At 41.3% G+C, this 26,293-nt stretch overlaps 1 protein-coding gene across 1 annotated transcript; it reads right to left on the bottom strand.

The window, feature by feature from the left end:
• Window positions 1-1,007: 1,007 nt before the first annotated feature.
• On the bottom strand, window positions 1,008-24,520 carry Dync1li2 (dynein cytoplasmic 1 light intermediate chain 2). Its single transcript, XM_015488468.2, has 12 exons — window positions 24,126-24,520; window positions 22,160-22,343; window positions 17,127-17,357; window positions 12,235-12,404; window positions 11,355-11,448; window positions 10,336-10,471; window positions 8,420-8,531; window positions 7,778-7,837; window positions 7,099-7,140; window positions 6,683-6,800; window positions 5,775-5,891; window positions 1,008-3,950 (listed from the first exon to the last, which is right to left on the bottom strand). Exons 1-12 carry the CDS (start codon window positions 24,354-24,356, stop codon window positions 3,850-3,852), a joined length of 1,596 nt encoding a protein of 531 aa, XP_015343954.1. The 5' UTR covers window positions 24,357-24,520; the 3' UTR covers window positions 1,008-3,849.
• Window positions 24,521-26,293: the final 1,773 nt, after the last annotated feature.

Genomic DNA, 26,293 nt, shown 5'->3' with positions numbered 1-26,293 from the left:
GCAACACAAGTGGCAGCAGAGCATACTGTCAGGGTTGAATTCTGGCCCTAACTTCAGCAGCTGCTTAGCCCGTCCCTGGCCTAAGGGTCCTCATCTGGAAACTAAGATGGTAAGAGTTATATTTGCCTCACAGAGATGTGAAGATTAAATCAACTTGTACAAAACATCTAAAGTGTGACTGGTACATAGCAACCTCCAATATAAGTATTTGCTATTACAGTGTTACTGGTAGTATCATAAAATGAAATAATCCCTCATACCACCCTACAGATTGCTTGAGAGACCTGAGGTACATCACCTTAACCAAGAATCAAACCAGCATCACCAATACAGGGACAACTCAATGTGAAAGTAGAACATGTACAACCTCATCTATGCAGTAGCATTCTTACAAAAATGTCAAGCCAGAATCAAATCATGAGGGAAACACTAAGATGGAACTTTCTATAAGACCACTGGCCTGACCTCATCTGAAATATTTAGGGGTAAAATATCCCGATGTTAAAAACTGATGAATCTATAAAAAATAATACGGGTATTCAATACATTCTTTTTCAACTTTACTGTAGGTTTGCAATTTTTCAAAGTAAGTTGAGGAGATAATTTGTATGAGTGCAACAGTCAGATACGCAATTCATGTATTTGAAAACAGAAGCTACAAATTTTCTTGAGCAAATTTTACAGTGCAAGTGGAAAGCATTACAATGTAGTTACTCTGAAATTCCTCTATGAATCCTTAATGCTTTTAAATTGGCTAAGTGCAAATCACTCAAAATGAAAAATTTATATAAGAGGCCAGAAAAACAAGACAGTCTCTCACAAACCCTCCTGCATTCTACACACAGCTTTGAACTCCACAACTTTCAAACTATGGCTTTACATGTTTTTATCAGAATTCCTGAATTTTTAAGTGAGTGGTATTTTTAGCTACATGATCAGATACGCAAACAATGGTTTTCCAGTGGGATGATTTATTTATCAAAAAAAAAAAAAAGTCACCAAAATCGTAAGCAGTCTGGATTCGTGTTTATTGAAGCCAGTAATTAGAGACATCTTTTTATTTTCCAGCACTAGAGAGTAAGGTTCCACAAGACTGCATACTGCACCCGGATAGAGCCAACCCCTGGACTATGGCTGGTGGGGGATAATCTGCAGTCCTATTTTAAGTTAAAAACACCAATGAACTTAGCATATAGACGACAGTGAACTTTCACTTACAGCATCAACATTGTTAAGGTCATGATGTACAGAGCAGTCACTTTCAAATTCATTAAATTAATAAAACATGACAATGTTTTCAGTTTAAATACTGATTTTAAAATGCCAATTAAAAAAAAGTGCAAACAAAATAAAGTAATCTAGCAGCATACCTGTTGCATTTTTAGGAAAGACCAATTCATGGCCTTTATTTGGGCCACATCTTCTAGGTTGGGCTTATTTTTGATTTTTCCATTTTAAAAACAAACAGCAGATGTAACCACTATAATGTGTATAAATAAGTCATAAAATTGTCTTTAACTGTCTATCTACATGCGTATTCTGCAAATAAAATGAATTTTATTTTAAAAAGTAAAGGCTGCTTATTATTTGGCCTTTGGTTCCAATGCTTGAAAACCCCCAAATAACAGAAATCTTCTCCCTTCCCACCCTCTAAAAAGAACCCTGAAGCTCCCCCAAAGTTGGTAGACTTTGGCAACCACTGAGCACATGACACTACGCATCAGTTTCTTCTGACACTAGGAACATCCATTTGTCATGAGAATAAAAGTGGTCTCCAAGAAACCTTCCTTCACAAGACCGGCACCTTAGTATTTTCATAGGCTTTACTACATCTTACACTGACACAAAAAGTGCTTATCAGTTCAAATGATAAAAAAAAAAATTAAATTTTGCATTACTATTTATACTCACACTGTATCCCTCTTAGGCATGTGCCTTTCCAAGAATTTTTTTCTTGTTTCTGAGGTTATTCATTTTGCTCCCAGCTACTACAGAGGGAATAAGTGACCCCCACCTTTAGTGTGGCCATGAACTGTTTGGCATCTACCGGTTGCTACACCACAAATACCACTCCACAGTTTACTGCCATCACCTAGACAACCTGGTAATTGGAAGCCACGATACATGTTTAAAAAAAAAAAAAAAAAACTGAATTAAAAAAAGGAAAAAATAATATATTTCAACAACAAAACTGGCACAAGAAACATTTTTTCATTTGTCAGAAAGGCAAGTGAATACGCAGCTTTCTCCTTAACAGTGTTCAGACCTTTTACAAAAGCAATTCAAGACAATTTTAAGAGTTTTGTTATATAACATAGGATATTAAGTTATGCCCAGTATTATGTTAGTGGTCAATCAAATCTGGTATGTAAAAGTAATGACATTAGGGAAGTTATGCTGAGACACAGTACAACAAACATTTATATAAAAAAGTAAACGCCACGTAAGTGAACTGTGGTATTTCCCTTGGTTTGACAACAAATGTTTTATACATTAAATTCATGGTAGTGTTTGCATTTAAATGCTGTGTCATTTATAAAATTAAAAGTGCCATCTCAAATCCACAGAATTCATTCCCAGAATGGTGATGTGACATGACAATGTGCATGAATCTGCCCTAATTGGGGAGACACCTAAAACACTCACTTCCGTAAGAAAAAAAAAATGCTACATTTTATGAAAAACACAAAAGAAATTATATAATTTTTGTTTTCACTATAAAACATTCACACTTATTTGTCCATCTGATAGCAATGATCAGACCAGGGAGCTAGGACAAGACCTTTTGCATTAGTGGAACTCCATGAAAGTTTCCACAGACTGTAAGGCAGGGATTGGTGCAAGCCAATTAACCAGAGTACAATTACATTAAAAACCTCCCCCAAACTTTCTGTAGCACATTGCATTATGGTAGAATGAGAGGTTGATTACCCATTTTCTACTAGTAGGCCAGCCTGTGGTAGTTTAAAAAAATAAAATAAAATAAACAATAACAAAGCAGGAGCTATTTAGAAAACACAACTCAAAGTAAACTAATTTTGCTGACTTTGATCACAGCCCACAGTGACTGCCTGCCCCACGATGCACATGCATGGAGCCCAACATCTCCCCAAGGACAAGGCTTGAGCCAGGCATGTGGGTCCTGGGCAACTGACATCTTCCCAATCCTGTGTCAGCTCCACCTGACTCAGGACCCCTATACTTAATGTATCCTCCATAAGCTAAATGCATTCAGAACGAGTCTAAATCCCATTTTTCTTAGTGTTTAGTTTGGAAATGCTTCTAATTTTAATTCTTAAACAATGATTATTTGACTTCTACTGAACACACAGTATTTACTAACACTGCTCATCTCTCTTCCTCCACCTCCCTCAACGTCCGGCTTCCCCTCCATCACGTCTCTCGTTTCTCATTTCTCCTTTCAATCTTTCTCTTTTCTGGACTTTCTGCTACTTAATCTGCTTCCCAAGAACAAGTGAATTTGCTAACACGCAACTGGTCAGACTAACCACCATCTGATAATGATTTCCTGGTCTCATTTGCTCCACCCCAACAGAAAAGTGGGCCCCCTTTCTCCGCACTACAAGAAGCCCAGTTACGCTCGCTTCCCACGAGAGCCACATGCCCGAGAGTCCAAGGGTTATCCTTAACAAGGGGTCTGCCACGTAATCTTCCTAAATGTGCATTTCACACTCGGACAAGCCAATAAAGTTTTTTTTTTTTTTTAAAGAGTTCATCTCCCCTTCCCCAAAAAACTGATAGCATGTGCCATATCAGAAAAATCCTGGTCTTAGCAGATCAATATACATAGTTATTTGGTCATTTGACATGTGCACTTTTTCAGGAGGATCAGGCTTCATTTTCTGTTGAAGAGTTTGTTACCATGGAGTCTGGTTTTCGAGTCATTCTATCCAGTTCTTCCTGAACATTTGACAACACAGTCTTTTGTCCTTAAAAAAGGCAAAAGAAAAAAAAAAGCAGCAAAGTGAGAACAGGAAAAGATTTTTAAAAAGAAACATTTAAAATTATACAGACTTCTATAATCACTTGTGGTGAACAAAAATGGGAAAGCCATTTATTCAAGAATCATGAAACAGACCCTAACTCAGTCTTTTTAATTCTAAATGTCACAAGTCTGTGCTCCCCCAACTATGTGGCTGCCTCTAGCAGGGGTATCTCTGTGCCAAATGCAAGGGCCTTTCTGAAAACCGTCTCACCTTCCAAACCCAACCCCTGAGCACTCATCACTAACATCTTCCTAGAAATGGTCATCTGAGTTTCAGGTATATGGCAAACTGCTTTCTTTGCCCCGGGCAGATAAGTATTCAGGTTTTTTCTAATCACAGCACTATGGACTGACTCAGATGCACAGCCTGAAAACACCATGTGTCAATATGAGATGAGACCAAGACCAGGCAGTTCAATCCTGCACAAAGTTGGTGTTCACATTTTTCTGTTTCAAACACTAACAGGGCCTAGAAAATGACCCCAAATTCTGATAAGTGAAAAATGGTCATGGCCATGGCCAAGGCCACCAGACTCTAAGAAATTTGAGCTGCCAAAGGTCCAGGCTGTCCAGGAAATGGAGTGATCTCCTAAGGGTTTCATGGGCTCTGGAAACATTAATTAGGGAAAACACTGTATTAATATAAGTCAGCGGAAAATTAAATGCAAAGACCCCCCCCCCTTTTTTCTTTTACTTTTGGGTACTAGGGATTGAACCTAGGGATACTATCACTGAGCTACATCTCCAGTCCATTTTATTTTTTGAAACAGGGTCTTACTAAGTTGCCCGGGCTGGCACTGAACTTGTGATCCTCTAGCCTCAGCCTCCTGAGTCTCTGGGATTACAGGCATGTGCTACAGCACCTGTTGTAAAGCAAAGACCCTTTTAAAATATTCTTTTAGCATGTGCAAGACCCTAAGTTTAATCTCTAGTACCACAAATAAAATGAAATGTCCTCCAGCTTTCTGAGAAAATGTGTGATTCTCAAGGAACTTGGTTCTTTTGTTTCAGAGATCTCCAAGAAAAACTTGGCCCACTAGCCCATATGGAAGGATAGGTGGGTGGGCCACCATAGAGTTCAGAGAGGAAGAGATGACTCTCTAGTGAGACTGAGGGTTCACAGGCTCTAGCCCATGGCAAGACTAAGAGCAGTAGAGTGAATAAAATCCTTCAAAGTATCACAGAAAAATAAACAGAATAAATAAAACGTCAATAGTTTACACGAGGTCAAAATTTCCAGTGATGAGAGCTTCTATAATAGAGTCACATGTACAATTCAGGCTGCACCTCGACTCACCTAAGAGCCTAAGTACGTATACATCCCACTTTATTTATTTATTTAATTTAGTTTTTGGTACCAGGAATTGAACCCAGGGGTGCTTAATCACTGAGCCACATTCCCAGCCTTTTTTGTGTTTTAGAGATAGGGCTCACTAAGTTGCTCAAGGCCTTGCTAAATTGCTGAGGCTGGCTTTGAACTCGTGATCCTCCTGCCTCAGCTTCCCAAGCTGCTGGGATTACAGGTGTGTGCCACGGCGCCTGGCTACATCCCACTTTAAATGTGCCCGGGAAACCTATTGGTAATAAGGCAACCCCACAGAAAGCACCCTGCTCACTATGAAACGTAGATCTACTTCCACGTGTGGTTGTTCAGAATACCATGAGTCTGCAGGCCAGGTGAAGGTACACAATCCTGTATGTATTCCCATCCTTCTAGTACAGCTTGGCCATAAGGGCCATGAGTCAGTCTCCAAGGACCCCTTTATACCTGACTTCTTGGTTGTGCTCTGCACTCCACCAGCACCAGGACTTCCAGGAGAGCCTGTTTTTTTACTCAGAAGACTATTGAAGAAGCTGGCCAACACCCCTTCACTGGCTGCATTATCTAAGGAAACAGTAAGCAAAGAAAGCATCACACGAACTGGATGACTTAAAACAAAAAAAGTAGTTCTCAACTTGCAATTAGCCATTCGTGGCCATCACCATCCTATGATCAAATTCATTTACGCCGAGTCCTTACAACACTAATGCTGAGGCTAATTATGTGTTGGCATGATTACTAGGTGGAAACACATTATAATTCCTACCTAAGCATAGGATAACACATGCTCCACACCATCTCCCTGTCCTCAAAGCAGTGTTTTTCAAAATTTTATAAGCCCTTAACACTCCCAGCCTGCCACAAAAAGCTCATATCCTAAGTAGAAAATACCCATCAAACATTCAAGAATTAAAAAGGATTTTGTTTTGATGGTTTTACCCAATAACTTTGGGTATCAATAAGCTGCTGGAAATAACAGCTACTTAAACTAATAAGTAATTTAGCTTGACAAGAGCAGTGAAGGAGAAAAAAAATCTCACAATTTATAAATAGTAATAATATAAACATGAGACATAAAAAACTCAAAATACACATTTTAAAGTAACTTTCTATTTTGCATTCCTTTCTGAAAGCATCTGCAGGACCTGAAGTCTTACAAAACAAAGAAAGAAAAAAAGGTTCATGGGTCACTAATTCCAACAAAGGAACAGATCTTGGTTGCTGCCATCCAAAAATCCCTCCCTCTAGGAAGTGGAAAGAAGCTCTTCTTTAGGGAGAGCAGAGCCCCAAGCTTTCCTAGATCTTCACTCCTACAGACCTAGAACTAAACAATTCTCCATAAACAGAATACTTACTTTTGATGTTTGGGTCCGGCTTCTTTACTGACGTTCCTGGGGAGGCACTTGGTACACTGGCTGGCCCTCCCCGGCCCTGGGTCCTTGGAGAGCCAGAAGGTCCTCTCGCAGGGGATTCCTAAGTCCAAAATCAGTCCAGGTGACACATAAAAATAACAGAAAAATACAAATCTCAAAAATGAAGATTTGATTCTGCCAGAAATTTTCCAGAGTCTAGGTGAAGAACTGGGAGTCTGCTCCTAGTTCAGCCCCTTCCTAGGCCTCAGTTTCTCCTAAGAGGTCCTTTAGAAAGACCAAATTCCCACTGAACATGAAATGAAAGCCCACCTAAATATAAGCTCTCATAAATAATGGTATAAATTCTGAAGATACCCGTGACACTGGCCATGACCCTCTGTGTGGTATAAAGTACTCACGGAGGCTCTCGTGGGCGTAGCCGGCTGCTTGGCAAGGAGTGACTGCAAAGAGAGGGACAAACTGGCCATTAACCAAGGCCTGCAGAGTGCACTTGGGTTGGGAGAAAAACTTACTCTTAGTATTCCACTAGAGGGCGCCATTAACAACCACCAAATTGTATTTTATTCTACTGGCAAAAAAACCTATTTGGTATATAGTGAAAAAGATCCAAGTAACCAGGCTTTAAATTTTTATTTATTTATTTTTGGTGGTCCTGAAGATTGAACTTTAAGACAGGGGCGCTCTATCATTGAGCCACACCTTAGCCCTTTTTTAATTTTTGAGACAGGGTCTCACCAAGTTGCCAAGGTTGGCAATGACATTGTGATCCTCCAGCCTCAGCCTCCTGAGTGGCTGGGATTACAGGCATACACCACCACACATGCTTCCAACCAACCAGTTTTGAAGCTAAGGAAGCAAGCAGGGCATAGAAAAGAGGAAGAGTTGGAAAAATAATTATCAAAACCTTGGACCTGCCCATACCCTCAGAAAAGGGGGTGAAAAGGAGACCTGGTCCACATCCCTATAATGCTGCAAGTTCTCTGTGATTCTCACTCATACGCAGCCCCAGCCTTACCCTAAGGAATTGGCATTCCAAGCATGAGAGGGGCCTCTGTTTTAATCTCCCAGTCTTCTTACCTGTTGCTTCATCAGGAACACCTGCTCATCCTCTGCTGCCAACTCTTTGTCATGGACCAGCTGTGAAGAGACATAACACATTTGTGGCCATGGATCAAGAACACTCTCAAACAACTGAAAATTCATGCTGTAAGGGGAGTCTTAGGCTCAGGCCTCCACATGGATCTGGAAGATCATTCCTGAGATGGTATATTTTTCTTGCCTGGTATAGACAGTCTCCCAAAATTAGCCATAGCATTGGGCCAACTGGCATTTTTAAAGTCTGGCAGATCAGGGTCTTCAGATCCCAACAGAGAGGAGATCTAGCAACAATAATCCAGAGGTGGCAGCAGCACTATCAGGACTCACTGGGACATGCCAGCTAGCTCTATGTAGGTGCACCATTACTCATGCTCCACCATAATGAGCCACCCACATAACCACTAGACCTCACCTGAAGACTAACAAAAAGGTCCCTGGATTACTTATTTCTTCAGAGCAGTACAATTAAGATCCATTTCTTCTTCTTCCCTTGTAGTGCTAGGGATGGAACCAAGGATCTTACGCATGCCAGGCAAGCATTCTACCACTGAACTACACCCCAACCCAAAACCTGAATCTTTTTAGGTTTCTTTCCCCATTAAAAGTGTTTGCTGTGGGTACCTTTCTCACAGGAGGTTTCACAATGAAGTCCTCATATGCATCTTCTGGCTTCACGGTTGTAAAATTTTCATGTAAAATAGCTATTTTCTTTTCATTGTCCCAACCTGCAGGTCTAAAGGCAAAGAGGGATTGGATTGCTTTTCCTGGGACTGCCTTACAAAATACAGAGCACATAGGTTAGAAAGCATTCCTGGATGAGATCCTATCCCATAAGATCTGGTCTGCAGCTGCTGGGATGGTTTGCAGCTTCCTCAGCACGTATACCTCATCAGATCAGCGTGGCAGATCCTGCTCCACACAGAGCTCACGGGCCCCAGGCCTAAGAGGTCAGTCTGAGATCTGACTGACCACATATGGCCCCCATTGGAAGCATTCAGAACTCTCCCCCAATTGCCCTTATAGGAGCAAGGACACAATGGGACCCTGTCTTGACAAAGAAGAATGTAGAGAGTAAAAGAGAGGACAAAGCATGGAGTCTTCCCTCCTATGGGTTCTCTGAGGACTGCCTTTTCTTTCTTTCTTATTTTTTGGTGCTGAGGATATCGAACCCAGGCACTTTACCACTGGGTTACATCCCCACCCCTTTTATTTTGAGACATGTCGTTCCTTGCTAAGTTTATAAGACTGGCTTTGAACTTGAGATCTTCTTGCCTCAGCCTCCTAAGCTGCTGGGATTTTTTAAGACCTTGTCTCAAAATAAAAAATAAAAAGTAGTTCAGTGATAAACCTTCCCTGGGTTAATTCCCCAGTACCAAAAAAAAAAAAAGCCAAAAGATGTTTTTCTGTTGGGACCAGTCCCAAGTCCAACCAGGCTCCCGCTTCCTCTTAGAATTGTATGGGATTTGGGTACTGAAGGATTCCAAAACTCCACTTATTGAGCTTCTGTCTTTGGTACCTGCCTGACTGCTCTGGATGATTCTCCAAAAGCATATTTGTTGTCTAGGTTAAATCAGGCTCTCCTCAAATGTGCAGGAGGTTACCCATTCAGTTTCCTGGGGGTACCTGGCTCTCTAGCCTCTCATGGCTGCCCCTGACCCTCATATCTACTGAGGAAACACTGTTCATCTTCCAGCATCACTCCCTCTGCCCTTCTCTGTTGCTCTTCACCTCTTTGGCTGTTCCTATATCTTTTTCGGTCCCACAGAGGGGAGCACATTTCATACATTTCTGTTTCCCCAGCAGAGAACCTGGGCACCAAGGAGATGCTGAGTAAGAACTGCTGAATGAAAACAACTGCTAAGTCAAAAGGCCACCTGAGCCTGAACATCTACCTGCTAGCCCAAGTCCTCTCAGAGAGAACACAGCTTCATCTTTATTTATGTGTTCAGAAACACAGTTCTCCAGTGAAAGACACAAACTCAGGAAAACAAGTATACAAGTTGCTGGCATGACAATCAATCCCAGTAGCTCCCAAAATGTGAAATGCTGGAAATTAAATAAGTACTGAGTGTGGCCAAAATCTACACTGGCAGGGATGTGGGAGGATCACCCTTATCAGCGAGCAGAGGAACCAGATGCCATAACAGAAGACATTCAGGATCCTTAAATGAAATCACCTATACTTCAACTACCTCCCCCAGTCAGTACTTCACCAGTTGATAAGTGCCATATATGGCTCGATTATGTTTGGGCAACTTGGTCTCACTGAAGAAAGGCAGCACCCCTGGCCTCACCACTCACTTCCCTCAGGCAGACTGTCTCATAGTCCAGAAAGAGAAGAGGGAAAGATGGGTGTATCTACCACCTCTGAGGTCCAGCCCCAGCCCCAGCCCTAGCCCCAGCATTTTCCCCATGGCAGCCAGAAAGCTGCCTGCACAAGACACGGACAAAAGGCACTTTATATGAAAGGGTAAAATACATAGCAAATGTACTATGAAAAAAGAAGGGGTTAAAAGCATCACCTTTAAAGAACTCACATAAATACTGCATCCTTTTCCACTACTAAGGCAGGCGTGGTAAAGTGGAAACCGTATGTTTTATGAACAATGTACTTATACAACAAATCAAGATTTTTCTCCTCCTTCACTGATGTGTAAATCAAGGCAGCTCCATCTAATCAATTTGCTTAAGGAAAACCAATTCACTGCAAGCAGAGACAAAATCACATACAAGCACAATCCTTACCGTACTACTCACAAGTCTTATCAGTTTTGATTAATATACGAACATCAAAAATATATTACAATTTTAAAAACTAAAAAGAGAATTGTAACAGATGAACCAAGTCAAAAGCATGAAGTATGCTGACGCTAGCAGGCTACACAGTTGCTTTTTTAACACCTCATTGTTGTCCTGCTCTCTCAGGTTGTTTCCCAGAAAGCAAAGTATTAATGGCTCTGGGGCTGGCCTAAGAGAACACCCTCGACCAGTTAAGGTGTGTGGATTCTGTCCTAGGCAGAAGCTCACAAGTGAGCAAGTTTGTCATTAAGCATACCTTTCCAGGACAGTTAGAACCCATCTGTGTCCTCATATTCCAGGATGTGACAGTAGGGCACCAACAACTATCGGCTCTTCACAAAAACAAGACTTCAGAGACTGGTGACACAGCATCTCTCTCATAGGTAGCACAAAACACAAACACATGAGAAATACTTGTAGCACCTAAAACACCAGATTATTAACTGTCCCTTCCTGAACAAAAGTAAAGTCTAAGAAAATTTCTAAAAATTTCTAAAATTTCTAAGCATGGTACAATTATTTTAATAATAAAACCATCACTCCTTAATATGAAAGCCTATGAAATGTACAGCCTTAAAAACAAACAGTAACCAAAGATAGGCACAAGTTAATAAGCCTCAAATCCCAATACAGTAAAATATAAAACTAGTAAAAAGATATACATAAGTTCTCCCAGGAGAAGACTACTCTGAGTTCAGGAGGGATTTCTAAGATGCCCCATTTAGTGGGAATCCATGTCCCTGGGTCCCAAGGATACACTGGAGGCAGAACCTCCGCAGGTGCGACTGGATGAAGTCCAAGTGCTCGTCCCTGTAATCATGTTCCTTCTCCAGGATGCTCACTGCATCACACTGCAGGGGAGAAAAAAGAAAAAGAGTCATCTCTCTGCTTCTCTGTCCCCATGGAGAATAGGAAAAGCACCTTTTGCAGAAATAAAGTATCATAGCTCCAAAGAAGAAAGCCATTACAAAGGGTCCAAGTATTAATCAGAGTACAGTAAAAAGGAACAGGAGATTTCTCTCTTTCATCCTCTCAGCTTCTTCATCTATAAAGTGCATATACAATATGCCTGACCACCTCACAGTTGTTCTAAACATTAAACAAGGTCACATGAGGTCCACTGTACATCACTGGGTACCACCTCCACAGGGCTCCACTCTCAACAGGATAAGACTGGCACACCCTGCTGTTCGCAACCAGGGTGGCTCTGATGGGAATATCGTACTTTTGATACCTCAAACGTTTTTAAAACTATTTTTTTATTCTTGTGTAAAAGACACTTTAATTGAACTCAATTTCCATCCCAACCTCATCGTTCTATTTTTTCACCATCAATTTGGACCAGATGAACTGGTTAACATGGCCTTAAGAAAACTGCTTTTAGTTGAGTTTCCCATACAGTCTACAGTGTTTCGTGGAAATTAACTGAATAAAAGTGAACCAAGTGATGTCACATTTCCAGCAACAACGTTAAGTGACAATTTGTTCTATCCTGAAACATTCAATGAACCTTAATGGTTCCCGAATAAACTCAACTCTCCCTAGGGAAGAAACTTCATCAAAGCCTCTCAATCTTTCTTTGAGACAGTGATTGTTCACTGGCCAAACCCAGACAAGCTTACAATTCCTGGACGCACCTTTGTGCACACCACCAACACTGGGATCCCCAGGTTATGAGTCAGCACGTTGTCACCTAGAGGCAGGGCAACATTTTCTTCATCTGAGCCTGAGATCAGAGGCCCTCTTCTCTGTGGGGAACCCTGACAACCTTCTTCAGGCTCAATATAGTCTTGAAAATCTTTCACAACTACAGAGGAAAAAGGAAAAAAAAAAAAAAAATATATATATATATATATATATATTATACACACACAAATAAAAACACACATTAACTGTAGAAAACTGAAAAATGTAGTAATAGGCAGAAAACAAGCAGCTGTGTGCACCAACCTTCCCAGTTTCATCTGACTGCAGAATCAGAGATTTGGGAATGGTGATGCAAAATGACAATTCTGACTTTCAGTCTGAGCTTCATAACTTCTGAGCAGCAAGGACATTTCTCTGGTGTCTTCAATTGCACCAACTCCTAAACAGTTCTTTTCTTTTTCTGTTTTTTTTTCTTTTTTATTTTAGGCTTTTCTAGTTCCAACTATGAAAAGAATCACTTTTCTTAAAATATCCTACTTTTCAAAATACCAAATTAGTTGAACTGCTACTTCAACATAGGTGACCACTGGGAATCATTACAACTAATAAAACCCAGAATCCTTATTAGAAATGCTTACTAAATTACTGAATTCCATAAGAGCATGCTGTTTCCACATGGCTGAAGGGTGTCAGCACTAAGTAACAAGACTGAGCCTGCTTACCACCAGCCAAATCTCCTCCTTGCTCTCACTCATGTGAACTCGGTCTCATTTTAGAGATCTTGAGTCACACATGCCATGTGTATGGCCTCTCCCTGACTACCACAACAAAGGGTCAAAGGCACATCTGCTTCTTGGTGCACACATTGACTACCCTAGCTAAGGAGGGCCTTTAAGCCAAGTGCTTGATGGATAGTCAAACCAAGGGACCACAGACCCACAGACCTGCACGTGGATGTGGGGCACTTCAAAGCTCACATGTCAAGCAGATAACAAAGACATGATGGTTAGAACTATTTTGAGCCAGAGGAGACAACAGGCAGCTCTACCCTTTTAACAAGCCCAACAGGACTTAAGAACCACAAGGTATTTTACTATTATCAACAACATATTCGCCAAGTAAATGCAAATAACAACACTACACAGGGCCCTAGAGAAAGGTGCAGGGTCTTCTCTTTTCCCACAGAAATGTTTAAAACAGTAAGTTTTTATTTACAGAGCTTTTTGGTTATCCTTGCATGAGCTTCTAAAATTATCTGCAAGCTCATCATATTTCAAATAATACTAGGCAAACTGAAAGCTAATTGCTTAAGCTCAAGTGTAGATGTGATAATATTTCATATCCACAATTTTCACTTTAATTAAGTTCATGCATATAATTCATTTTCAACATAAGTAACCTAGTTGAGTGATCTTCACTCCATTTTATACAACAAAGAAAAATCTGAGGTGATTATTGAAGGACATCAGAAGAAATCAAAGATTCTCATATTTTCTCTTTAAAAAAATTTAAACAAACCTTTAAATAAACGAAAAATACAGGGACTTAACAGTCTAAGTATCACTGAAGGCCCTTGGCCAGGGCTTCCCTGTCAGTGAGCAGAGCAGAGCCTGGAGTCAGGGAACAGGTGAACTAGGCTACAGCGGGAAGTGAGGCGAGGCAGAGCTCAGGTGCCTCCATTACCCAGGGTGCTGCCCAAATTCTGCTGTATTATACGATACGCCACGAGGTGAGAACAGCCTGGAATCTCTCGGTAAGACCTAGTCATACTATAAAGGAAAGACTTAAATTGTGGTTTTTCAACAAGAGTAGGAAATTGACATCTTTTAAAATAACTCAGCATTTTAGAAAGCATACTGGAAGGCAGAACAAATGTGTACAACATATAGGTAAACGAAAAGGGAAGATTAAAATAGTGAGGACTGTGTAACTCAAAACATAATATGTGCATTTTCCTTCGGGAATATTCATAGTGCAGTGTTAACAATTCTCTCTGCCTGGTGGGATGGCCAATAATTTTATAGCAGGGGCCATCCAACTGGAATGCATTAGCATGAAGACAGAGTAGGTTCAAGAAGGCGTCACAAAGTACTCTACCTTCCCTACTCCTATCTTTCCCCTAATACCCCACTGATCACCCCATTAGATCCACAGACCTGAGAGTCCACAGGCCTACGTAAGCAACAGAGTAAACTACGAACGTGCACCACCTTCTGGCAGCTCTGAGAGTTGCTTCCCACCTAGTTCTGGTTCTTGCAGCCAGTTATCACAGACACTGAATCACTGGAGACCCTAACCCTGAAATAGAGTGGCTGGCCACAGAGGAACTCTCCAAAATCAGAAGACTGAAGGTCGGTTGGATTAGAAACTGAGTTCGACACAACCTTTCACTAGTTCAATACAATTCAGAGTCCAAATAATCTGGAAATCAAGAGTCCTCTGCACAAGAATATGTCTAGCTACTTTATTAAAATGATTATCTAAACTCAGCACAACAAAGGCACCCCTTCAGCATGTAGCACAAAGGCATGGCTACCATTCCCAACATCTCAGGCATGGGTGGTAAAAGCAGAAGCCTTCAGAGGGTGAACCAGAGTCAAGAGACATGGACTTGGTTCCAGCAATTGCTAGTTGCTCTCAAGTGTCTTTCTCCTCTTCCTCTTTATAACCACACAAAACCCTGATTTTCAGAACACAGAGCCATACAGAATAAAGACATTTCCCTTTCCTTAAAAGACAGCAGACCTGGGCACCACGGTGCATGCCTGTAATCCCAGCAACTCAGAAGGCTGAGACAGGAAGGTAGCCAGTTGAAGGCCAGCAAGGCCCTAAGCACTTATTGAGGCCCTGTCTCAAAAACAAACACACAAACAAACAAATAGCTGGGGATGTAGCTCAGTGATAAACACCCCTGGGTTCAATCCCCAGTTCCAAAAGAAAAAAAAAAAAAAAGAGAAAGAGAAAGAGAATAGGCATATGCCCATCAGCCCTTCCTCTTTCTCTATCCTGATGTCTGGAATACAGATGTGGAGGCTAGAGCTCTAGTTGTCAGAAGGAAATGAACCACACCCTACAAATGACAAAGCAAAAAGCATAATGGAGCCAGGGTCCTTGAGCCATCTTCGGAATTCAGTGCTGTTCCCTAGTCCTAAACTGCCTACTTCTAGATTTCATTTCCAGGAGAGAAAAATAAACCTCAGTCTTGCTTACGCCATCACCATTCCAGGTTCTGTGTCACAAGCAGCTGAATCTAACACTGACAAAAACATCAATGACTAAGCCTACAAAACAAACTCAGTCTCATGCAATAAGCTTCCCAAGAATAGGTATCTTGACTGCTATGTCCCCAGCACCTAGAATTGTACCGAATATTGAACAGGTACTTTCCCTATCCGGGAAAGAGCAGTGTCCTTGGCCAGTCTGTCTTTTCCTCTGTTTTAAAAAATCTTTACAAGGTTATCACTAATAACACAGGTTCAGAGAACTGGTACAAAGCTACTGGACAGCGGACTGAAAACAGTTCTTCAGCCTCAGAACTATTCTAAGAAGCTGTCTTCAGGGTTTCTTTTTTTTTTAATTTTTTTTTTTTTTTTTAAGAGAGAGGAGAGAGAGAGAGAGAGAGAGAGAGAGAGAATTTTTGATATTTATTTTTCAGTTTTTGGCGGACACAACATCTTTGTTTGTATGTGGTGCTGAGGATCGAACCCGGGCCGCACGCATGCCAGGCGAGCGCGCTACCACTTCAGCCACATCCCCAGCCCTGTCTTCAGGGTTTCTATTTCAGAGGAAAAAGAGACATTATCTACAAAGGTCAGTGGCTGATGACAGACAAGCTGAGCTGCATAACAATCACTACAGCACACATGTGGATGACCCAGGAAATACAGGCAACAAATCAAAGAAAAAAAGCTAAACTCTTTGTTTTAGCTAATGTGGAACAGGGCAAGATGAAGTGTGGGACAGGAAGACACACACCAGGAATTTAATTTGAAAAGCACATCAAAATTTCTGAACCCTTCTGCCAGTAAGTGTGATGATCCCACGTGCCATGCTCCAGAGCTCTCATCTATTCACTAAAGGAGTGATGTCATCCTGTGGAATCAAGCCAGACTAGGCCAAGCCTGTCCTGACCAAGACAGTTGCTACTGCCACAATTCTAGTCCCTGCCCCTCCCATTTCCCTGGCAAGAGGACAGAAGCTGATGTAACTGCACAGAGGCAAAGGAAAGGAAAAACAAGCTTCTGAACCACATTAAGGAAAAAACTAAAAAACTTCCTTTAATTTGAAAGTTCTTTTTTCTCAAAAGAACTCTGACATCCTAAGCCTTAAAATAGACTTTCATTTAGTTGCCCCCCCCCAGATAACCTTTTTATTCCTAACTAAAGCCACATTTGCTGGGCTCCAAAATGAAGTAAGGTAGGAGCTGAAAGATCTGTCTTTTTCAGGGCTCCCACTAAAGTTGCCAACAAGAGGGTACACAGGGCCTTCATGGAATTCCAGGGCTGTTGACTCAAGCTGCAGAGACCACAGCGAACCCCACATCCTGATGCTAATGCAGCAGACACAGTGACATAAAAGCCTGGAGGCCTACAACGCTGATGAAGTTTTAGGAGATGAGAGAAGATGTCTTACACTAAAACAGAATCAACGAAGATAATAAGAAAGAGTCATTCCTCTTATTCAACAACTGACACTTAAGATAAAGACTGCTTTGAATGCTTTTTTCAAAGTATTCTTGATATTGATACTTACAAAAACAACTCTGGAATCAATGGTGCAAAATAAAACATAAATACTGCAAGGGAAACCTCTCAACTGTAAAGGTGGTTCCATCCATCCCAAAAGACTAGTGAATTTTCCAAGAAAATTTTAATTTACTTACACTTCCGCTCCAGCTCCCTCATTTCTTCTGGTGGAATTTTCATTTTATCAATGTGTTCACGCAAAACACTAGCCCACTTCTGTAAAGATTCCATCACAGTCCAAGGTCTAGACATGTCTGCAACAAAAATGACCAGGGTCTCTGGCAAAGATTCAGCAGAAACTGCAAACTTCAACAGGCCTTTGTGGTACAGATCTCCATCCAGAATCCATACATTGCAACGCGTGTGATCTAAGAAAAGAAATGAAGCCAACAACAGTCAGGAGGAGCAAGCTATCTGAAGAGCAGATATAGGAAGATCACGATTTCCACACAGAATGCAAACCTAACTGAAAAGGTGCAAATGTTCAGTGGACAGCAATCCTAGGTCCTTGTGGTTAATGAACTATTTAGACTTTTAAAAAAATTTAAGACTATCATATATCAAAGTATCCACAACTAAAAAGCCTTCAGCAATATCTAAGGTGCAGAGTAAAGGTAAATAGCTTTCAGTAAGAACCAAAAAAATCTAATGTTCAGTGGTCAACTGTGACATGGTCTAAATAATCTTTTGTCCTAAGATATCAGCAATCTTGTGAGGTGGCGAGTAATGCTGAGAGCTTGTGGTTAAACAAGGCCTTGTTGTGTCAGTCACATTAGTGGTGCATTCACATACCAAGAAGGGTACCAAGAGACAGGTCCTTTGTATTTAAATGTCAAGATAAAATCACTACTGATATAAATTGAGACATGAATTGCTGGATGCTTGATGAGATTACGGAATTACAGATATTCCTGTGGTAATAACATGGTTACATTTTCTAAAAATCCTTATCTTTTAGATACACTCTTAGAAGTATTCATAGAAGAAATGATACAATGTCTAAAATCTGCCTCAAAATAATCCATTATGGAGTGAAGGGAGAAAAGGGTTATACTTGAAATAAAACTGACTAAGAATGGTAATTATTGAAGACAAGTGATATTTACATTGTGGTTCATGATATTAGTCTCTCTACTTCATATATATTTTTTGTTTTCTATAGTAAATTTTAAAACCTATATGCATAATTGCATGAGTACAGACATTTAAAAGAATATAGTTCCAAAAATCATATTTAGATGATCAAACTGTATACAACAATTCTCCAAACTGATAATATATTTTTAAAAAATTGTACACATTTTTCTTGGTAACTTTTTTTTTTTTTTTTTACTGAGGACTGAACCCAGGGGTGCTTAACCACTGAGCTACCCCCCCAGCGCCCCCCCCCCCCCCTTTTGAGACAGGGCCCTAGTAAGTTGCTTCGGACTTCACTAAACTGTGGAGGCTGGCCTTGAATTCATGATCTTCCTAACTCAGCCTCCTGAGCTGCTGGAATTATAGGCATGTGCCACCACGTTCATGGTAACTTTTTTTTTTTATAAAAGTAACTTGAAAGACACTTCTACTATCAAAAATAACTTAATTTTGCATCAATTCCAACATAAACTTACAATCTATCTTCCACTAACTATCTTTTTGGTATAATCAATAAATTCATATGCTATAAAAATATACATTTATGACTTTATTTCAACAGTATAAGGTATCTAAATCTAGCTCTACTTTTAAACTCTAATATATATATATATTATATAGATTATATATTAGATATATTATTATACAAGTAATATATAATATACATAATATGTAATATATTATATAAGTAATATAACACACACACACACACACATATAGTGGGAGGAGGGTACCAGGTATTGGACTCGGGGGTACTCAACCACTGACCCACATCCCTAGACCTATTTTGTATTTTATTTAGAGAGAGGATCTCACTGAGTTGCCTAGCACCTCGATTTTTGCTGAGGCTGGCCTTTGAACTCACAATCCTCCTGCCTCAGCTTCATGAGCCATGGGCATTACAGGCGTGCACCACCATACCCAGCTTCTAATATATATTTATTTATGCTAGGGATTGAACCCATGACCTTGAGCTTGCTATGCAAGTGTTCTACCACTTTAGCTAGTGGTTTTAGTTTACATTCTGTGAATGCCTTAAAAAAATACTGCTCTGTACCCAAAATCCACAGGTTTGAATGCCTACCTACCAGCTAGTACAATTCTTTTTTTCAGCCTCTCTTGGTACTGTTCACTATACATAACTCACCCATGTGCATGAAGATCACACACACCCCACATAGCATTAGATGGATCTCCCAATCCGGATGCAGAGATCCTTTGACATGTCATGTCTCACCACAAACCAGGTACAAGTCAGAGACTATTTTCGTTATCTGGGTGACTGCCTGCAAAATGTATATTTATAACCCAGTCACACCACATAATAAAAAAGACCAGGGCTGAAAGATATATAATTAACCACGGGTAAGGGCAACTGTTTCATCAAATAGGAACTCACAGATAGATAGTCAACAAAAAGGTTTTAAAGTAATCAAAATCCATTAGTCTCCAGTTTTTAATTCTACAAATATTTCAGTGAAATTAATACAGGTACATTAAAACAGGTTTTATTTTCAAAAGCTCTAATCATTTACCTATTACTTTTCTCAGAAAATAAAACAAAAACAGACCTCTCAAAACATATTACTTCAAACTTAACCTAAGTAGTATATTTATTGCTCTATTTACATTTTAATAAGTGTTCTTTATCTGGGATAATGGGACAAAATGGGTAAAAGGGATCTGAAACAGAAGTTACCATGTACTTAAAGTCAAGTAAATATGGTTACGTGATGCTTTGACCTGAAATGTGCTTGTGCCATCTTGAAAAAGAGGCTATGAAGATGCACAGAATATCTACACCACATTTTGTCCTTTCATTCTGTCAACCTGTAAAATAGGCACTATAACCCTATTCTATACATGAGGAAATTGAAGTGTACTGTGGTTAAGTCAGTTGCCCAAGGTTACTCTACTGCTGGTTATAGGAGAGACCTTAGGAACCAGTTCTGACTCCAAAACACAAGATCTCTATACAATAACCATGGTGACCTACAAAAACAGGAAGCAAAACAGGTAACACAGACATGAGAGGTCCTCTAAGCCTGGCTCAGTGGGCCCCAAAGTCCCAGCACTACAGCTACCAACTCCAATGGGCCTAGATGGATACCTGATGCCTGTTCATCTGACAACAAAGACCTTGGCACCAGATCAATCTCCTGCTTTCAAGACGTTCAGGGAATATTCAGCAAGAGAAAGGAAGTCAGGAAAGGGGAGCAGGAATAAAAATCCCTGGGGTTCTAAAATTACCACTAAAATTAGTTTATACAACGTAAGGTTTTGTTACCATTTGGATCTGAAATGCCCCCCAAAAGGCCAGATACTAAAGGCTTGGTTGCCAGCCTGTGGCACTATTAGTAGTTGGTGTAACCTTTAAGAGGTGGGGCTTTAGTTCAAGGAAGTAGGTCACTGAGGGAATGTCCTTGAAAGGTATATTTTGTCATCCACCACCGCTTATTCTGTGTGCTTCCTAGCCTCCTTGAGCTGGGCAGCTTGGCTCTGCTACACACTTCCTGCCATGATGTGCTGTCTCACCACAGGCTTCAGGAGCAACCTAAAAGCAATTGCTCAAGCGACCATGGACTGAAAACTCTAGATACTATGAGCCCAAATAAATCTTTCTTCCTTTATGTTGATTTTCTTATGTATTTTGTCACAGTAACAGAAAGCTGACTAACACAATTTCCAAGTTGAGATGGCAGAATTATAGTGCAGGCAAGAACCTTGGTTCAGACTTCAATTTAGCAATAAGGAAGTGGGGGACCAGAGGTGGTAGGATTAGTTCTCCCTTATAAAATTAATCACCTTTACATCATGATCCTTCCTGCCTAAATGGTAAAGTCTGTAAAGAACTTATTTGGTACTGGGGACTGAACCTAAGGGCACTCTACCACTAGCTACTTTCCCAGCCTTCATTTTATTGAGACAAGATCTCACTAAGTGGCCAATACTGGCCTCAAACTTTCAATCCTCCTCCCTCAGACTCCTGAATATATGGGATTACAGATGAGTGCCATAGAACCTAGGAAAGAATGTATCATCTTTAGGCTACAAAGGTAACTTTCCTACATACACAAAAAAAGACCTAGGGATCCATATTACTTATTTTACAGTTATTAAAAAAAAAAAAAACTAAACTAAAAAACCTAACACTGTCAAGTACAATGGTGCAGCACACCAGTTATCTCAGCAGCTCAGGAGGCTGAGGCAGGTGGATCAAAAGTTTGAGGCCAGTATCAGCAATTTAGTGAGATACTGTCTTAAAATAAAAAATAAAAAGGGCTAGGGATATAGCTCAGTGATAAAGCATCTCTGGGTTTAATCCCTGGAACAATCCCCACCCCCCAAACCCTAAAATAAAATCTAAATGATTACAAAGGAAGCATTACTATCTAGTTGTAACCAAAATCATTAGTCCACCCATCTCACAATTAAAAGAATTTTAAAATGATATCTAATCCTTGTAATAGTGTTTACCACATGCTTTTAAATACCCTACTGTGTAGGTAAAAACCATTACGCTCTGCATTTTAGAGATTGTGAATTAAAGAACATTATCACCCCTGCGCCTTTATTCCCTCCCACCAAAGAAATACAAATTAGCATTTCTTAATAGTCACATAGAGATTCAGGAAATCCTCCTGAGTGAATGTACATTAAATTATACACTCTGAACAACACCAATTACAGACTCTCTGTTAGAACTAGGCAGAGAAACAATAATACTGCCAGATTAGTACGCCAAGCATACTCCAAAGCTTTAAAAAAATCTTTCTTACTAGTTTTATATGCATGTGAAACTTTATCTTCAGTATCTCCTGTTAAATAGAGGCTAAATAGAAGAGCAATGAATGGCCCCATTCTTCATTTTGCTTACATGCTCTATACAAAATCCTGTGAATGACACATATTTCATTTATTCCCTTATTACTAATTCTCTTAAGAACCAAAAAGAAAAGTTGATAACCCCTGACATGTCATAGGAGTCAGAGTCCTGCATGTATCCCTTACTATGGATCAACGCTTCACTCACCATCTCGGTCCTCATCATGGACACTGAGGTAGAGATACTCTAGGCCTCTTCCTTTTTTGCCATGCTCTGCTCCTTGTAGTTTAGTCATAAGAGTTGTTTTACCAGAACCATCTTCACCTACAAATGATGTTTGCAAGAAAGACAAAAATGTACTGTTTATTTTGGACAAGGATGGCATGTTATATCAAAGTCATGACATTCACACAACAGGGAACAACTAAGAATGGCACCGACCACTGCTGAGGTCTCATTTGCTTTCATAAAGAAAGGAGATTTTGCTCTAAGAATGACTGGTGGTGGGGGCAGGTAAAAGCAGAAAATTCCAAGATCACATTGACATTCTACTGCAGTTTTCCTTACTTCACAAGGGAAGGCATAAGGCAAGTCCATCAGCCTTAGCTAGATTTTCTAAGACATGCATTTGGAGAAATTAAAGGAAAAGGTGGGACTAGTTTCTCACAAAATAAATTTCTACCACAAGAATGCAAGAAATCTTCAAAACACAACTAACCTCAAAGTCTAGGAACTCTGAATGTTTTTTTTTTTTTTTTTTTTAGTCTGATCCTGCCTCACCATCATGAAGAATGGATGTTATTTTTCTCACTTGATTTTAGTACATATCCTTCAAAAGCATTCTGGAAGGCTGAGAAACTAAAGAAAATAATTACAGACCTAAGCAATGGGTACAGTCTGAGTAATTACCATTTTTTCATCTCCAACAATCTGATATCTCCTCCCCACACCAAAAAGAAAAAGATAAAGAAAAAACAAAATAAAACAAAACAAAAAAACAAACACCTCTCTAAACAGCAGGTAGAACCACTAGCAATAATCATCATTAGGCATTCCTGGGACTTAATAATATAGAATTATAGAGGGAGTGAAAGGCATTCCACAGATGAGACTCCCTGTCCATCCACAATGCTATTATTACCTTTTTGTCCTCCACATCCCAGCTGGACCATTGTAAAAGTTAGTCAGCCTAACTTCAGTACCCGCTCATCCTTAGTTACTTTCCACTCTACAGCCAAAGTTCTCTTTCTAAAACACAGATCTAGTGCTCTTAACCCTTGGTTTTTGAAAATCTCTAAGAGTCTGCTAACCTACCACAATGAACATCATCTGAAACCCATTTAGTCCCCTCAGAAACTATGGGGAAACCATGAAGAAAATGATGCCCGAAAGTATAGATGGAAGTAAGATAAAAGGGTTATAAAAATCAGAAGCCTTCAAGAAGCATTAACTCTTCCAGCTTTTCACAATCTGCCCCCAACTTCCTGTAGTGGCATTTACCACAAGAAATTTTAAACAGTTTCCAAACCCCAAACCCTTCTGTCATTTTTGTGTCCTGCATACTGACACTTATCCTTCAGAACAGGCCCAAATTTCTTTCAACAGCACAAGCAGCCTGATGCTCCCACAAGAATCTGCCCATGATAGGCATGGTGTAGTGCAATCACCAACATATCTGTTTCTGCTAGACTGAGGTTCTTGTGTGGAGCATCAGAGTTGTCTGTGCTGTCCCAGCCCGCAGGTCCCACTACACAAATGTGTGTGTTGTGCGAAGGACCCCAATCACCTTTACTTGTATGCTGAAACTGAGTTCACATAAGTTAAGGGGCCTAACTCAAGTAACCCAGCATTGAGGGCAGGACTAATGGCTGGAAAGCCCAGGGTACTGACTGCAAAGCCTGCTGTCCTTGCAGACTCCCTAAATCATCCGACTGTGCACTGCTCATAATAACCGAGGAAGGCTCCTGCGGCAGCTCCGAGCCCAGGTCATCTCGTTCTCCAGCCTACTCCATCTAGTCTTCTCAACTACTCTCTCCCTTCTCTCCACCCTCAACTTGAACAGAGAAGACTAGGGGCGCAGGAAGTCAAGTCGACTTAGCAGCCAAGTGACTAAAGGAAATGTGCGGACCATCCCACACAGCCCCTCTGGACTCCCAAAGGGCCAGCATCCCACCGTCAGGCGTGGTGGGCTTGGCGATTCTCCAGCTGCCATGCCAGCGCCTAGAGAGCCCTCCCGGGCGGCAGACAGGCAGCAGGGAAGGAGGGGAACGCTGGGACCTGTGGGAGAGGCGCCGCCTCGCCCACCCGGGCGGCCGCGGGCAGCGCCCCGCNGGTCGCCGGCAGCAGCCACCGCGGGCCCGTTGGGGCCCAGCAGCAGCTTTTTCTCCACCCCCACCGGCGCCATCTTGCCAACTGCAGCCACAAAGAGGGCCCTCCCCCGGGCCCGCCGAGGACCCTCAAGGACCCGTGAGGACCCTGGCGGGGCCGCCCGTCGTCCCCGCGCCGCGCCGCCCACCACCGGGGCCGTTCAGCTCAACGCGCCCCGCCGGGCAGGCGATGTCTGCGGGCTCCTACGGGTCGCGCGGCCGCTGCGGTAGCGGTAGTCAGGCAATTGCTAGGGCAGCCTTGCAGGAGGAGGTAGGAGGGAGGCGGGCGCCGCCCGGACTCAGAACGCGGTGGCGGCCTCTGCTGGCTGAGGGGCGCGGCGTAGCGCCCTCCCCAGGACCCAGCCCGGCTCGCAGTTACCTGGGTCTGTCTAGTGCTAGGGAGCCCCGTGGACTGACGCGGCAACCCACGTAAGACTGATGCTCGACAGCACCACGTAGCTAGCCCTCACAGTGTGCCAGGGCCACACACTATCCCAATCTTACTACAGGCACGGCGGCCCACCCCTGTAGTCCTCGGGACTCGGGGGTCTGAGGCAGGATTGCAAATTTCAGGCCCCAAAGACAGCGAGAACCTGTCTCAAAAAATAAAAGGGGCTGGGGATTTTGCTCAGCGGCAAAGCACTCTCTGGATTCAGTCCTCACTAACTACCCGCGCAAAAACAAACAAACAAAAAAAACAAACCCAAAAACAAAAACTTACCTTTGACCGATGAGGAACCTGAAGTTCAGAATTTGGATGCTAGAAGGTGGCGTCTTGGTACTTATTGTACTCACTAATCTGAAACTGCTATATCGTGAATTTAACCTAATCTTCATCAATCCCTGCAGTGAAAGATCGGCCTTAAACAAGATTCTCAAATCCTCATAAGTATCCTGCTTTTCACCTCCACCTTCGTAAATCTTATTAAGACTGTTCACCCCAGTGAACCATATGTTTGGGTTTGTTTTACTAAGAGTTAAAAAAACATATTTTCAGCGGGCTGGACATGGGCTCAGTATTAGAGCGCTTGGTACTTGGCTAACATGCCTGAGGTCTTCCTGGGTTCAGTCATCAGCACCTGAGGGGAAAAAATTTTTTTTTCAGGCATCCAGCCTTTGACACCAAAATTAAACTTTCATTTCCTTTGGGGCGGGGGGGCGCATAAGAAAAGGGGTAGGGGATGTGAAAGAGGAAGGTGCAGGGAGAAGGAAGAGGAGGAAAGAAAACTGCACAAGGGTAAAGTTAGGTGTGGCCTGAGTGTTCTCAATGTTTTGATGGAAGCAGACTACCGTTTACAAGGCACTGCTAAATATCACAAGTGAATGGGATGACAGAAGAGCAACCACTTAAGTGGGTTTCACATGATAGTGATCCTGGCTCTGCCAAAAAAATGGGCATAGTAAATTATAGCATCCAACAAATGAGCATATCATCTGCAAACCTGGATATATTTTAAGCAAAAGATCAGGAATAAAAAAACATTAAATATATTACATCCCTGGAAGCCTGGGAAGATCAAGCAAAGTGTTAGAAATTATAGAAGGGTAAGCAGTGTCTGTATTTTCACAGGCAGAGGATGGGAGTTGAAAACTGTTAAGCCAAACAGCACTAGGTGATACTCTAATATGAGTAGTTGGAAAACAGCATTAAATTTACACAATATCTTTTCTTTTCTTGGAGGAATACCACCAGGTAGGAGGATTCTACAAACATAACAAATGCAGATTTCAAAGGAGCATTTGACCATTCTCAACATAAACAAAGTAGATGATATCATTAAGGACTGTCAAAGAACAGGCCAGAAAGGACTGATGATGAAGCCTGCCCCAGCCAATTCATGGTGCTATCATCACTATAAGCTTATGCCTTAGCAAATAAAGATAATCATTATTTGAAAATAAAATTATAATATTAAGAATTGAAACTGCATTAACTATAATCTGAGTTGATCATGTAGAATGCCAAGAAGTGTCC

This window comes from Marmota marmota, unplaced genomic scaffold (assembly GCF_001458135.2).
Source record: "Marmota marmota marmota unplaced genomic scaffold, marMar, whole genome shotgun sequence".
NCBI lineage: Eukaryota > Metazoa > Chordata > Mammalia > Rodentia > Sciuridae > Marmota > Marmota marmota.
Note: the sequence above shows the minus strand (reverse complement) of the source record. Positions and strands in the feature narration are given on the sequence as shown.